Source organism: Orcinus orca, chromosome 11, assembly GCF_937001465.1.
Source record: "Orcinus orca chromosome 11, mOrcOrc1.1, whole genome shotgun sequence".
Lineage (NCBI taxonomy): Eukaryota > Metazoa > Chordata > Mammalia > Artiodactyla > Delphinidae > Orcinus > Orcinus orca.
In genome coordinates this window covers 94,134,232-94,148,273 of record NC_064569.1, presented here as the reverse complement: position 1 = coordinate 94,148,273, position 14,042 = coordinate 94,134,232, and the positions used below count along the sequence as shown (strand labels likewise).

Genomic DNA, 14,042 nt, shown 5'->3' with positions numbered 1-14,042 from the left:
CCCTCCCCCTCACTTTTTCCTTAATTAATAATTTTTTGAGGCTCCAGACACCAGCTGGTAAACTTACCCCGAGGGTGGTGGGGTAACGCTCCAACAAGTATCACAAATCTTTCCTAACAAGCGCGCACCTACTGTACGCCAGGCTTCTTAACGCATCGAACCCTCCCAGCTACTCCGGGAGTAGGGGGTTTCTGTGCCCATTTCCAGATGGGGGACACTGGCCGAAGGAGGCCAAGTGACTTGCCCAAGGCCACCCTACCAGTCGACAGCAGAACCAGGGATGGAGCCCAGACCTGGAGCGGCAAATTGCAGCTCTCTGGCGGTGGTCTTCAGGTGCGGCCGGGATTGGCGGGGGGGGGGCGGGGGGTGGGCAGAGGAGGGTTGTTAAGACCTGTCTTGAGGATGGTTGTGAGGACTCAATACACCAGGCTGGCTCGCGGCCTGGCACTTGGTGCCAGGGAGCCAATCCCTATGACGGAAAGGGCACGAAGTTAGGGCACCTGCTTGTGGATGAGAAAGCCAGGGAGGATCCTTTGAAGGGGCAGAGAGCACCTGCTGAGGGCAACCCAGTGGGGGGACCAAGAGGGGTCCTACGGTGCCAGAGAGAAGAGGCTCCCCCGTCTGGAGGCTAGAAAGTTTGCCCTCTTCCCTGGTGGTGCAGTGGTTGAGAGTCCACCTGCCGATGCAGGGGACACAGGTTCGTGCCCCGGTCCGGGAAGATCCCACATGCCGTGGAACGGCTGGGCCCGTGAGCCATGGCTGCTGAGCCTGTGCGTCCGGAGCCTGTGCCCCGCAACGGGAGAGGTCACAGCAGCGAGAGGCCCGCGTACCGCCAAAAAAAAAAAAAAAAGAAAGTTTGCCCAAAAGGACGTGGCAGAAGAAGTGAGGGGGGACAGGCCAGGCAGGAAGACCCTGAGGAGGCTTGGGCAGGGACCATAGCCTGGCCTGAGGCTGGGGCTGCGGAGAGAGGGAGAAGCTGGACCCAGAGGATGGAGCCACCCTGGCCACCGTGTCTGGCCGTGAAGGGGTGGCTGGGAAGGCAGGAACCAGTAGTACACTGGCAAACGGGCCTCTGAAAAATATCGCCCTGATTGGCAGCGTATGTCAATTTCCATGGTGTAAATACTTCCACCATGGCCAGTTTCAAGCTACCAACTGTTTATAACGACGGGCTTGCAAAATCCTTGAGTATGAGAAAACTGGCTCTTGCTAGCTGGTTCCACAAGCCACCGGCAGGGATGGTGCCCAGGCCCTGGTGTAGCAGGACTGCGACAGGCGCCCTTGGCGCTGCCCCACCCAGAAGCTAGAGCCAGCACCCCAACAGTGCAGGTTCCCTGTGGGGCCTTCCCCGGGGAGGCTGGGCCAGGCAAAGGCCAGAAGGGCAGACCCTAGGCGAGGGGGCCCAGCTTGCCTGTCTCACCCGCTTTACCCTGCAGACAGCCGCCCCAGCCCTCCCCAGAGACACTTAGTTAAGCCGGAATAACTGGCAGACAGGCAGCCCCGCGCAGAGCGTGGCGGCAGCCCCAGGGGCCGCATCTAAGTAAATTGAATGAAGACAGTGCCTGGTGAGCGAATGAAGAGGGAAACGAGAGTGTGGCCCCCCACGGGGCACAGCGGGGGAGAAAGAGGGCCACGGGGAAGCCAAGGAGGCGTCAAAACCCTAAACTCTGCGGTGGTGTCAGTCTTGCCACACAAAGATGTGGGTTCAAATTCGGCCCCTGACTGGCTATGGGACCTTGGGCCAGTGACATCCCCTCCCTGGGCCTCAGGGTCGCCAACTGCCAGACGGAGTGCCTCATAGGAAAGGGGTGCAGCTTAAGGGAGGGACCCCACCTAGCAGCTGGGGGACAGTGGGAGGCAGAAAATGATGTTTTTCCAAATGGATCCAGGGCTGGACTTGTCCGGGCTGTCACCCGGGGTGTGACCTATGGATTGGGGACATCTGTGCGAACCCCCCAGAGCCCTCCATCCTGTGTCCCCACAAAGACCCTCTTGTACACATCCTCCCTGTGCTCCTGCTACTTCCCAGAAGCCATGCCCTCCTCCATGTGCTATCCCCCATTGGGGACCCTTTCTCTGAACTCATCTCACCTGTGAACCCCCAGCAGTACCCCCGATGGCCTAGGGGGCCTGGGACACACCAATCAACGCAGCCAACACCCTCCCTGCGCCCCACGCACCCAGAGCTGAAGACAGAAGAAACCACAGGTTTGGCCGAGAAGGGAGATGGGGGACAGCCTCCGCAGGGCACCCCTGGGGCCCCTCAGTGCCGTGGGGCTGTGGTGAGGCGGGGAGTAAGTGGGGGACGTGAGGGGCAGGAGGGCGTCCCACCTGCGGAAGGTATCAATATGCCGCAGATGGAGCACAAAGGGCCTTGAATATCAGTGGAAAGGTCTGAATTTTCTGCCAAGGTCAGTGGGCGCTCTGGAAGTTTGGGGACAGGGGCGCTCCCAGTCTCTGGAAAGACCACTCCAGCCGTTTTGGAGAGAAGAGACGGGAGGGTCACATGGAGAGGCGACAAATGGAAGTTAGGAGTCTGCAGGGACTGGCGGGGGATGGGTTGTGGGGGACCTGGTGTCCATGCTGGGAGGCTCAGAGGGAAAGGAACCACATCCCCCTGTCCACACCCCAAGGGGCCATTCGGTCACTTGTTGACCCTGAGCTCCACCCCCTCTGTGCCTGGCCCTGGGCTGGGCACTGAGGTCACGTGGCTGAAGGGGACGCAGGTCAGGGGAAGACAGACAGAAGGCGGGCGTTCGACAGGCCCCGCGGGCCCCGCCTCCCGACACTCACCTGCTGGTGGTGCTCAATGCCCATGCTGACGGTGTTGACCAGGATGGCCATCATGATGCCCCGGTTGAAGTACTTGCTCTCCACGATGCCCCGCAGCTTGGCTCGTGTCTCCCGCCACACGTCTCCGCACAGCCAGGCAGCCCCATCCTCCTGCCCCTCCTCGTCCTCCTTCTCCAGCTCCAAGGAGGCCCCGTCCTCACCGTTCCGGGCCCCGGGCTCGCCGGCCTCGTCCTCGCCACCGCCCGAGCCCCCAGAGCCTGAGCCCTCCTGGCCCGAGTTGCTGCTGCCCAGGCCTGAGGGCGGCCGGCCCGCCTCGTGCTGGCAGCGGGGGCAGCTGGTGGGGTCGGAGGCCAGAATGGCAGAGACAGGCTGCACCAGCGTGTGGAGCGTCGAGTCCGGGGGGCTGTGTCGGGGGCACAGCTCTGGAAAAGAAGCCGAGGCCGGGGTTGGTGCCTCGGGTCCCGCAGGAGGCGGCCCCCGCGCGCACTAGGCCCGGCCCAACCTGGGTTACCACTCGCGTGTGCCCACAGGGTCTGCCTGGAAGCCGCCAGCCCTGCCTGGAGGCCAAGGGGCTCATGGGTCCTGGGGAAACAGCTTCACCCTCTGGGCTTCGTTGGCCCCCGAGGAAAAGCTGGCACCAGGAACACCCACACACCGGGGCCACGGGGCGGATCCTGTGGTTAATACGCGGGATGAGCCCAGAGCCGTGTCCTCGCCCTGTCACTTCCCGCCCCGTGGCCCCAGTGTGGTCACTGAAAGACCCTCCAGGAACCCCAGCCCCTCCCCACCGTCCTCTTCATGATATCATGGAGCTTGGAAAACGGCTGAAAAGGCCATTGTGGAGGGTAGACACCCCTCAGAGGAAGCCAAGGTGGCCTCGGCATTCCTCGGTTCTCCCGCCCGTGTGGGGGGCCTATCACCAAGGAGGAAGCGTGGAGCCGGGGCAGGGGCAAGCCCTTGCTCTAGAAGCACCACCCCTACGACTCCCCCCGACACAGCTGAGTCGGGGTTAACCCGGGAGGGGGCAGGAGCTGTCATCCCCCCAGCTGCCCAGGGAGAGGGCGAGAAGCTGGGCCGGTCTTGGACCCACGTTCTGTGATCTGTGAACCATTTCGAAGGGGTGTCAGAGAGGTTCTTTCTGGATAGTTTGGTTCCTTCTTTATATTTGTCTGTGTTTTCCTAGAATACACAGGTTTGGCTTGAGGAGCAAAATATAAATAAATGACGTTAAAGGGAAAGAAAAACCTGTAATGTCTACCGTCCATTTCCACACTTGCTTCCAAACACCTCCCTGTGTCTGGACAAGGCTCTCTGACTCAGTCACCCTCTAGACCGGTGGGGCAGCCGGAAGCCCAAGGGTGGGCCACGTCAGTGCTGGAGGTCACGGCAAAGCCCTTCGCAGCCCAACTGTACATGGGGCTGGGCCCCCTGACACTTGTTTCCCAAGGAAGGGAGATGGGGGAGGCACGAAGGCCCAGGGCAGGGGGCACGGCCTCCCTCTAGAAGCCTGTCTAGGGCTTCTCTCCACGAGGTTTCCACGGAGAGGGCGATGGGCGGCAGCAGGAAGCCCTGAGCTGTAAACACCCCTCCCCGCGTCATCCAGGAACGCGGGGTGCCAGCCTTGCCCGCCCCCAGCTCCCCTGTCCACGTGCTGGGCCAGCCCACGGGCCACCTGGAGCCTCCAAGACCACGCCTGGACGGCTGGCCGCCAGCTTGCCTCCGAGAACCTCAGGTTCCCAGAACGTGAGACCTGCAGGGGCAGGGCCTGGGGGTGGCCGGCTCCCACAGCGCACGGCCTCATCCTCACTCCACGGTGGGGAGCCGGGCCGTCCACCGTCACAGCTGCGCCTACTCTAGGCTGATGCCGGCTGACTTCCTTGTGGGCACTGCCTGGGGGCAGGACTGGGCCTGGGGTGGGGCCCACCTCCTGTTCCTGTGGCCCTTTGCCTCCTCCTACGGGAGCGGTTCACGTCCCGTGAGAGGTGGGCTCAGCAGAGCCTGCAACTCTGACGTCCCCAATGCCGAGCTTTGGTCACTGACACTGTGACCTTAAGGGACCCCCTTCATCCCTCTGGACGTTAGTTTTCCCATCTGAACACTGAGGCTAATACTACTCACTCTGCTCCCTTCGCAGGACTGTTTTCTAGAACAGATGAGGAAACAAATGGAAACCCCTTTTTAAGCCTACGCAGCTAACTCTCTGGAACCGTCTACAGTGGAGAAGGAGAAATGGCCCCAAGGCAGGAGCAGATCACAGTGTTCGTGTGTCCCCAGCATGCCCCGCCTCTCCCTGCAGGGCTGGCCACGGCCCTTTCATTCCAGGTGCCTGACATGCTGCTCAGGTGTGCTAGCAAGCCGGTAGGCGGCCACAGGAACCCATGGGGGATCAGCGGGGTGAGAACGGAGACAGGCTACAGTGGTGGAGGGATTTTATAGTTTCACAAGACTAAGGATAGGCTATTGTTCATTCTTTCAAGCGTGGTTCCCAGGGCGGAGGTTGAGTCTCTGTGCACACGTGGGATCCGAAGAAAATTCCTCCAGGGCAGGGCTAGGTCCCCCAAGCGCAGGGCTAGCCCAGGCCAGGCACCAGCAGGTGGTCAGGAAAGGGGGCAGGGAACCCGGGAGTGTGGACTGGAGCTACCAGGGGAAGGTCCGGGTTCTGAACTTGCTGGATACCTCTGCTTGTGCTGGGAAGACAGGGCACGTTTGCAAACAGTGCTCTTTCTGAGTCCCCAGCTAGAGGCACACGAGGCCTGCGCAGGGCACCCTGGAGGTCAGGGGAGGTGGGCCACTTACTGTAGTGCCTGGGCTCCTTGACGTGGGGCTTGGGCTTGGTGGAGCCGGGTGCCCCCGGGGCCTGGCGCCGCCTCTGCAGGGCCTGGTAGAGGCCCAGGGCCCGGCGCTTGGCCTTGCGCAGGATGTGGCAGACGTACTGGAAGATCTCCTCGTAGCAGTCGCCGGGCTCGGCATAGCTGGCCACCGTGCTGGAGGACAGGTCACGCTGCCGCTGCTCCAACATCAGCCGGTGTTCCCGCTGCTTGGTCTCCGAGAACTGGGTCGCTATGACAACGAGGCACAGGTTGATCATGAAGAAGGAGCCCACCTGTGACCAACGGGAGGAGAGGACAGGGACAGAGGGGACGGTGGGGTGAGAGGAGGTGGGAGCAGGGGCGGGAGGGTGGGAGAGGGAGACGGAGAAGGAGAAAGAGAGACGGGGAGACGGCAATGGAGACGGGGAGACGGCGATGGAGACGGGGAGACGGCAACGGAGACGGGGAGATGGGGAGACGGCGACGGAGACGGGGAGACGGCGATGGAGACGGGGAGACGGCGACGGAGACGGGGAGATGGCGACGGAGACGGGGAGATGGCGACGGAGACGGGGAGACGGCGATGGAGACGGGGAGACGGCGATGGAGATGGAGGGACGGAGGCAGGGCGAGAAGCAGAGGGATACAGAGGCCGAAAGGAAGACCGGAGGAGGGGCAGGGGCGGATCCCAGACATGGAACAGGGAAAGAGACAGCCAGAGACAGGGGGGTACAGACAGACAAGGGCAAGGAGGGACACCAGGGGAGAGTGAGACAGGCTCAGAGAGGACAGAAACGGAGGGTGTGGGAAGCACAAAGTGACGGGCGGGTGGGGACAGGGAGAGAGGAGGGGAGGGCGGAGCGCCCAGAGAGACGGAGAGGCACGGGCACAGATAGGGACAGGAAAAGAGCGCTGAGGCCTTGCTCTGGGAGGAGGCCGGGGCTCAGGACAGCGGTGGCCCAGGCAGCTCCCCAGGCCCCCCTGAGGCCTGCTTCCAAGTCCTCTCCCCTCAGGCCCCTAGGCCTTGGCCACGGCTGCCCTCCCACCTGGGACATCAGCGCTGAGGGCAGGGAGGGAGGCACAGCCCCCCTCAGGCTACCCGGGCCCTGAGTCGCACCCCAGCCCTGCCTTCACTACGGCCCTGACTTTGGGCCTCCAGACAAGAAAAGACAAGCTTCCCTCAGAAAGGGCTTAGCTGGGCATCTTTATCTGGGCTTGGATGGGGAAAGGCTACCTGGCTAGTGCTAGGAATCTGCCACCTCAAGTCCCAGGGCCCAGCTCCAGGGGCCACCGCAGGCAGAAGAGCCCCAGTTTCCAGAGGCAGGCGCCTCCCAGGCACATGCTAAGCCTTTGAACAGACTCAGCGGCAGACTCTCACCTGCCAGAGGGAGGGGGCAGTGTGCGTTTCACCCTCCTCCAGGCTGCCTGCCAGAAGGTTCCTGTAGGCCGCAGCCCCAGTCACTGATCCCCCTTCCTTCCTCTCCCCCACAGCATAGCTGGGGAGCTGGGGCTCAGGAGGGGTTGCGGGAGCGGGGGGGCTTCCTGGCCCAGAGGACTCTGGGAAAACCCCCTGCCTCTAGAGTAAGAAGATGCCTCACTCATTTGCTCTCTCCGCATTTCCTGGAGACCCGCTCAGCAGGCCTGTGTGAGGGGCGCGGACCCACCCCGTCCGCTGGGAGCTCACACCTGGCAGCCTCTACCCAGCCCGCCTCTGTGGCTGCTGTCCCTGGGTGACCCGGCAGCTCCCCATTCCCTCTGGACCTCCATTTCCCCATCAAAAACATAAGGCTCGGACGAGCTTAGGACTTCTGCACTCAGAAGGAGTCCTGGGGACCTGCGTGCAAAGCTGAGGACCCCTCACCGGCTGTGTGGCCCAGGCCAGACACCTCACCTGTCTGGGGCTCAGGGTCCACAGCCGGGAAACAAGCAGGTGGCCCTGCGTGGCCAGGGTTGTGAGGCTAGAAGAACGGCACGGTCGCTCAGCCTCTGCTCGCTGGATGCTGGCAAACTCAGCCTCCCCAGCCTCCTACCAGCACCCTTTCTCCCGTGACAGGGCCCCCCGGGCCCAGTAGTCGCAGCAATCATAGCAGCGGGACACGTTTATTGAGCATGTACTGTGTGCCAGGGGCTGTGCAGCCGCCAGCTCTGTCTCCTCTAACCCTCCCCAGGGCCCGTGAGCCAGGTGCCGTCCCTGTTCCCCGCTTCACTGTGAGCTCAGGGGGCTAAGGGTCCTGCCCAGGGTCATGCTGGGAGTTACCAACCCCAGACTCCACCCCTAAGTCCATGAGGAGAAGCCGATGAAGCGTCCTCCAGCCTCTCTCTGGAACTCAAGGCTCCTCTCGCAACCTCAGTGGTTCACAGTCCCCCCACTGCAGGATTCCGTCTGGCCTCAGGGTCTCTGTGAGGCGTCCCCTGCCCAGAAGCCTCTTCCTCTGGCTCTTCCCCCTCCAGCCTTGAAGGCTCAATTCTGCCATCACCTCCTCCAGGAAGCCTCTCCCTTTCCCTATCCCTCCTCCAAGCCGGGTGAGAGGCCTCCTGTGGGCTCCCTCAGCCTCTTGGGCTTCCTTCGGTGGTGGCTCTTAAGATGCAGGCTGGTACCTGTCTGCTGTAGCCCATCTTCCCCCACAAGGCTGTGAGCTCCCAGGGGGCAGGGAGGGCCTGACTCACTGCTCAGTACCCAGCACTCGGCTCAGGGCCTGGCACAGAGCAGGCTTCCCCGAATGTGCTAGGGAATGAACAAGCCAGTGGATGGACGGCAATGCTGAACAAAGCCTGGGTCCCTCTCTTTCTCTCTAGGGTGTCTCCTCATGGGTCCAAGGCCCCAGCACCCCCAGGAAGGCATCGAAGCTAAGCCAACAGCGGGGGTGTCTCAGGTCGGCTTCTGAGCCCCCGGGTCAAAGTCCCAGCAGCCCAGGATGGGGTGCTGCCCCGGAGTCCCAAGCGCGCTCTCTCCCACGGCCAGGAAACCAGAGATGCAGCCCTGCAGCAGCAGGGGGCCAGCAGCGACTCTCCCAGGAGGGAATCCCCTTGACATCTGGGGACTGCGCTGTGGCTGAAGCTGCGCCCGGGCGTGACAAGGTGGATGGGCTCGTTCTGGGGAGACCGTGCAGGGGAAGGCGGGAGGCGCCGGCCAGACAGCGGGCCCTCTCTGGGGGCAGAGAGAACACCCCTTCATCTCCAGGTCTCCCCCACAAGACAGAGCTGCCCGAGAGCTGGGAGTCCCTCCAAGAATTTCAGGGAGTTCTACCAGTTCACAACCAGGCTCAGCTTCCCCTCCAGACCCTGCCCGGGAAGCAGCCCCGGGCTTCCGTGTCACAGCATCTCATCTTCCCACCCCAGGAAACGAGGGAGGTGCTGGAGCCCTTGAGACGCTCCCATCCTGAGGCTGCATCCCTGCTATGGTCATAAAAGGATGTATTCCCAGAGACTACGAGACAGAGAAACACAGGCAGGAGCAGCGGGTGGACTTAAATGCCCAGAAATGAGAAGAGAAGGCAATCGGAAGTGATGGATGCCTCCACGGCCACCCCGACGAGCTCCCTCAGCCACCTGCTGCTCGGCTGCATTTACAAACTGCCCCTCCTGCTCTCTCCCACTCAGCACTCGGGCTCTGCAGGGGCACCCTGGGGACTCCCAAAGAGCCCCGCCCCCACTCTGGGGTCCCCTGGCCCATGGGTCCCCGAGCTTTTGCCCAGAGAGCCCCAGCTCCCCTGACACTTACTATGATGAGCAGGATAAAATAGATGAAGTTGTAGAAGGAGTGCGCGTCCATCACGTAGTACATGATCTCCACCCAGCCCTCCAGGGTAATCACCTGCAGCCAGGACGGAGCAGAGAGGAGAGCGAGCCTGAGACGGCTGAGCCTCCAGGAAGGCAGGAGCAAAGGGGAAGCTGCCCGACAGAAGCCCCGCTGCGTGCCGGGACACTCGACACGTGTCCCCCCTCGTACTTCTCCCAAGGGCTCCACGGGGCAGCCATCCTCATCCCCAACACGCAAGTGAGGAAACGGAGGCTCAGAAGGGTAGGACACTTGCTCAATGTCACACAGCCAGGAAGGAGTGGACGAGGGACTTAACCTGGTGCCTTTCGCTCCAGAGCCCCCCACCTTCCAGTCTTCCACACCAAGGCAGAAGGACTGGAAGCAGGGGGCCCTGGGCTGCGGCTCCAGCTCACCCCCTGGGCCACTCTCTGAGCCTCGGCTGCTTCCTCAGTGTGTGGGATCAACAGAGCCCACCTGGCAGGGTCGGGGCGCAGCTCAGGTGAGCCCGGGACGGGGGCTGTGAGAAGCCTGGAGTGACTCTGTCGCCCATGCGCTTTCCCAGAGAGGAAAGCAGAGGAGCCTTGGGCGAGACGAACGCCCGGCGCCCCCAGCACCGCGGTCTTGTTCGCTTCTGGCAAATGCACAGAGCGTTTGCCAGGTCACTGCCACCCACCCTCTCGGGGCCGAAGGGACCCAAAACGCAGCTGCTGGGCTGTGATGACATCACACCTTGCAGCTCTGAATTCTGTGATCCTGTTGCTCCCCAGAGCGAAGCGTGCCAAGCAGACCCCTCAGCGGCTTCTCAGCCACCACCCTCTGCACCTGCCCCATCCTTCCTTCTGACGACAGCAGGAAGGCAACCTTGACTGAGCACTCACTGCACACCAGGCTCGGCTGGCATCATCTGGTTTATTCTTCTCAGCCACTCAAGGTCGGGGGGCAGCTGTTATTACCCCCATTTTAGAGATAAGAAAACTGAGGCACAGAGGCATCAGGCAATACACCCGAGGGCCTACAGCCCTTTCTTCGAACCTCAGTTGCTCTGTCTGTAACATGGGCTGATAGTGCCTGTTGTGCCAGCAGGATGGGTAGGTTTCAATGACTTGGGTGGCAAACCCCCAGCACAGAGCCCCACCTGCCAGGTGAAGCTGCTCACCCCACCCAGCATGGGGGCCGGCGCCAGGCCCGAGGGCCCCACCTGGAAGATGACGATCCAGGCGTAGCCGATGTTGTCAAAGTTGATGGCGCCCTTGTGGGGGTTGGCGCTGCCTGTGCGGCACACATTGTAGTAGCGGTTCCAGTTGACACAGAGCCCACTGGCGTTGAGGTCCTGGCGCCCCGCCCCAAAGTCATAGACGTCATCCTTGGACAGGCAGCACTCGCGGCCCTGCTCCTTGAGCGGGGGAATCTCGTGGCAGCCCATGATGCCGTTGTCCCCCGACAGGGAGCAGATGAAGGGCATCTCGTCGTCCTCCTCCGGCTGGTAGTAGGGGGGCAGGGCCACATCCCCTTGTCTGTCCACAGGTGATGGTGGGGAAAGAGGAGAAGGGGAGGGGTCACTGCCACACAGCATGGCAAGACTGGCCCAACATGCCATCATCGCCTCCAGGCCTTCGCACATGCTGTTCCCCCTGCCTGGGACACCCTTCCCCCCCTCTGCCATGGTCACCAAAACTCCCACCTGCCCACTGTGGGCAGTTCCGGGGTTCCCCCCCCCAACACCAAGAGGGAGCCTTCCCTGGGGGAGCCTCAGGGAAGACTGGGCCCTGCACTCACCCCCTTATTGCTCTTGGGGAAAAATGCACCCAACTCCCCTGGGAGGCTGGAGCTCTTTTAGGGAAAGGACTGGGTCTCAGCATCCCTAGTACCCACACACTGTGGTCGGAGCAGAGTAGGTGCTTAACATACAAATGCTAAATTTTGCTGATTCAACAGATGAAGGTAAGATACCTTCCTGCCCCACCCTCTCCCATCTATGTGACCTTGGGCTGGTCACTTCCCCTCTCTGGACCTCAATTTCTTCATCTGTAAAACAGAGATGACAATGCCTGCCCTGCCCATCCTGTAGAGCTAATCTATGATTCACTGCAATCCCAATCAAAATCTCAACATGTTTTTGTCTATGAAACCTGACCAGATGGTTCTAGGATTTATATGAACGGGAGAGCAGTCAATACAATTTTTTAAAAGAATAAAGATGAGTGGAGCACAGCCCTACAGAAGAACAAAATACTCTACAAGTATGATTATTATTAGAGTGTGGTATTGCAACAGGAACAGAAAGAATTATGGAACATCACAGAGCACAGGGACAAACCCAGGTATAAAAGAGAACTTAGTATATTATAGAGACACCTTTTGAAGTCCATGGGGAATGGAAGGACTAGTCAGTAAATGGTGTTAAGACATTTTCTATCCATGTGGAAAATAAAAAAGTTAGATCCTGGGCTTCCCTGGTGGCACAGTGGTTGAGAGTCCACCTGCCGATGCGGGGGACACGGGTTCGTGCCCCAGTCCGGGAAGATCCCACATGTCACGGAGCGGCTGGGCCCGTGAGCCATGGCCGCTGAGCCTGCACGTCCGGAGCCTGTGCTCCGCAACGGGAGAGGCCACAACAGTGAGAGGCCCGCGTACCGCAAAAAAATAAAAATAAAAAAAAAATAACAGTGAGATCGTCTTACATCCATCCAAACAGCAAACATTTCAGGGCTGATAATATTGAGTATGGGGTGAGTGCAAACACGCTAATACACTATTGGTGAGAGTGTAAGTTGACATGACCTTTTTAGAGGGCAATTTGGCAACAACATCCATGAACAATTAACATGTAGACATCCAACCCAAACACATATGGTCCCCGGACAGTTTAATAAAGGCACTACTGCAATTCAGTGGAGAAAGGATGGACTTCTTCATCAGTGGTGCTGGGACAATCGGTCATCCATATAAAAAATGAATCTTGACCCCAACCACAGGTCATACTAAAAATTATTTGAAATGGAATATAGACCTAAATGTGAAAGATAAAAACAAGAAAGCTTCTAAAAGAAAACACTGGAGGACAGTTGGTAACCTTGGGTTAGGAAAAGATTTCTTAAACTGGATACAAAAAGCATACTAGGAAAATGATTGCTATCTGGTCTTCATTACAACTGAGAGCTGTTGTTTGTCGATCAAATGACACCATTAAGAGAGTGAAAGCAGAAAAAGAACAAAAAGAAAAAATATTTAAAAGGAAAAGAAAAAACAGAAAAAATACAAAGGAACAAAATTTTCTAAAGAAATAAAAAACAAAAAAAATTTAAAATATTTTAAAAAGGAAAAACAGAGTGAAAACAGAAGAAAAACAAAAAGAAAAAATTTTAAAGACAATAAAAGAAAAACAGAAAAAAATATATAAAAGAACAAAAAGAACTTTTTATTTAAAAAGAAATAAAAAGGAAAAAGAAAAATATTTAAAAGAAAAAGAATAAAATTTAAAATATTTTTTTAAAAAAAGAGTGAAAACAGAAAACTTAGACTGGAATCAAATATTTGCAATATATATATATGCACCAAAGGACTCAAATCCAGGATATAAAGGTCCGCTACAAATTTATAAGAAAAAGAAAGGCAATCCAACTTTAACATGGCAAAAGACCATACAAACACTTCACAAGGAGATACACCAATGGCTGATAAACACACGGAAAGGTGCTTATCACCACTAGTCATCAGGGAAATTCAAATTAAAACCACAATAAGGCACCATTGCACTCTCACTAGAATAGTAAAAATTAAAGGACTGACAACTCCACATGTTGCTAAAGGATGTAGGGCAACTGGAGCTCTTAGACTTTGAAAGCGAACATTTAGTGCAACCATCCTGGAAAACAGTTTGGCAAAATCTACTAAAGCCGGGCTTCCCTGGTGGCGCAGTGGTTGAGAGTCCGCCTGCCGATGCAGGGGACACGGGTTCATGCCCCCGTCTGGGAAGATCCCACATGCCGCGGAGCGGCTGGGCCCGTGAGCCATGGCTGCTGAGCCTGCGTGTCCAGAGCCTGTGCTCTGCAACAGGAGAGGCCACAACAGTGAGAGGCCCGCGTACCTCAAAAAAAAAAAAAAAAAATCTACTAAAGCCAATAAACATATGCACTCCCTTAACCCAGCAATTCCACCCCTGAGAATTTACCCAAGAGAAGGAATGGCCATATCCACCCAAAGACATGGACAAGAGTATTCATCAGTCATAGAGCCAAAGAACCAGAAACCGCCCAGATCAACGGGAGAATGGAAAAACACATAGTGGTATATTCACTCGGCAGAATCCTCACAGCAGTGAAAAAGAAGGAGGGACTTCTCTGGTGGTCCAGTGGGTAAGACTCCACGCTCCCAAAGCATGGGGCCGGGTTTGACCCCTGATCAAGGAACTAGATCCTGCATGCATGCTGCAACTAAGAGTCTGCATGCCACAACAAAGATCCCCCATGCCACAACTAAGACCCGGCACAGCCTAAATAAATAAATATTTTTTTAAAAAAATAAGTAATCTAGAGATGATTTTTTTTAAAAAAATGAAAAAGGAAATACACAAGCAACAACTTGGATGAACCTCACAGACACTGAGACAAAGATGCAGACACAAAAGGTAACGGCCTATATGATTCCATCTAAAGAAACCTCAGGAACAGGCAAAGGGA

General features: G+C 58.0%; 1 protein-coding gene across 3 annotated transcripts in view; it reads right to left on the bottom strand.

Annotated features, from left to right (window-relative positions):
- Positions 1 to 14,042, bottom strand: part of CACNA1I (calcium voltage-gated channel subunit alpha1 I) — a 117,195-nt gene that overhangs the window by 37,017 nt on the left and 66,136 nt on the right. For all 3 annotated transcript variants that reach the window (XM_004279506.3, XM_049693894.1, XM_049693895.1), the window contains 4 exons: positions 10,562 to 10,877; positions 9,325 to 9,417; positions 5,590 to 5,896; positions 2,794 to 3,215 (listed from right to left, as the gene is read on the bottom strand). In XM_004279506.3, the coding sequence (XP_004279554.1) occupies positions 2,794 to 3,215; positions 5,590 to 5,896; positions 9,325 to 9,417; positions 10,562 to 10,877 (1,138 nt within the window). The remainder of the gene's footprint in view (positions 1 to 2,793; positions 3,216 to 5,589; positions 5,897 to 9,324; positions 9,418 to 10,561; positions 10,878 to 14,042) is intronic.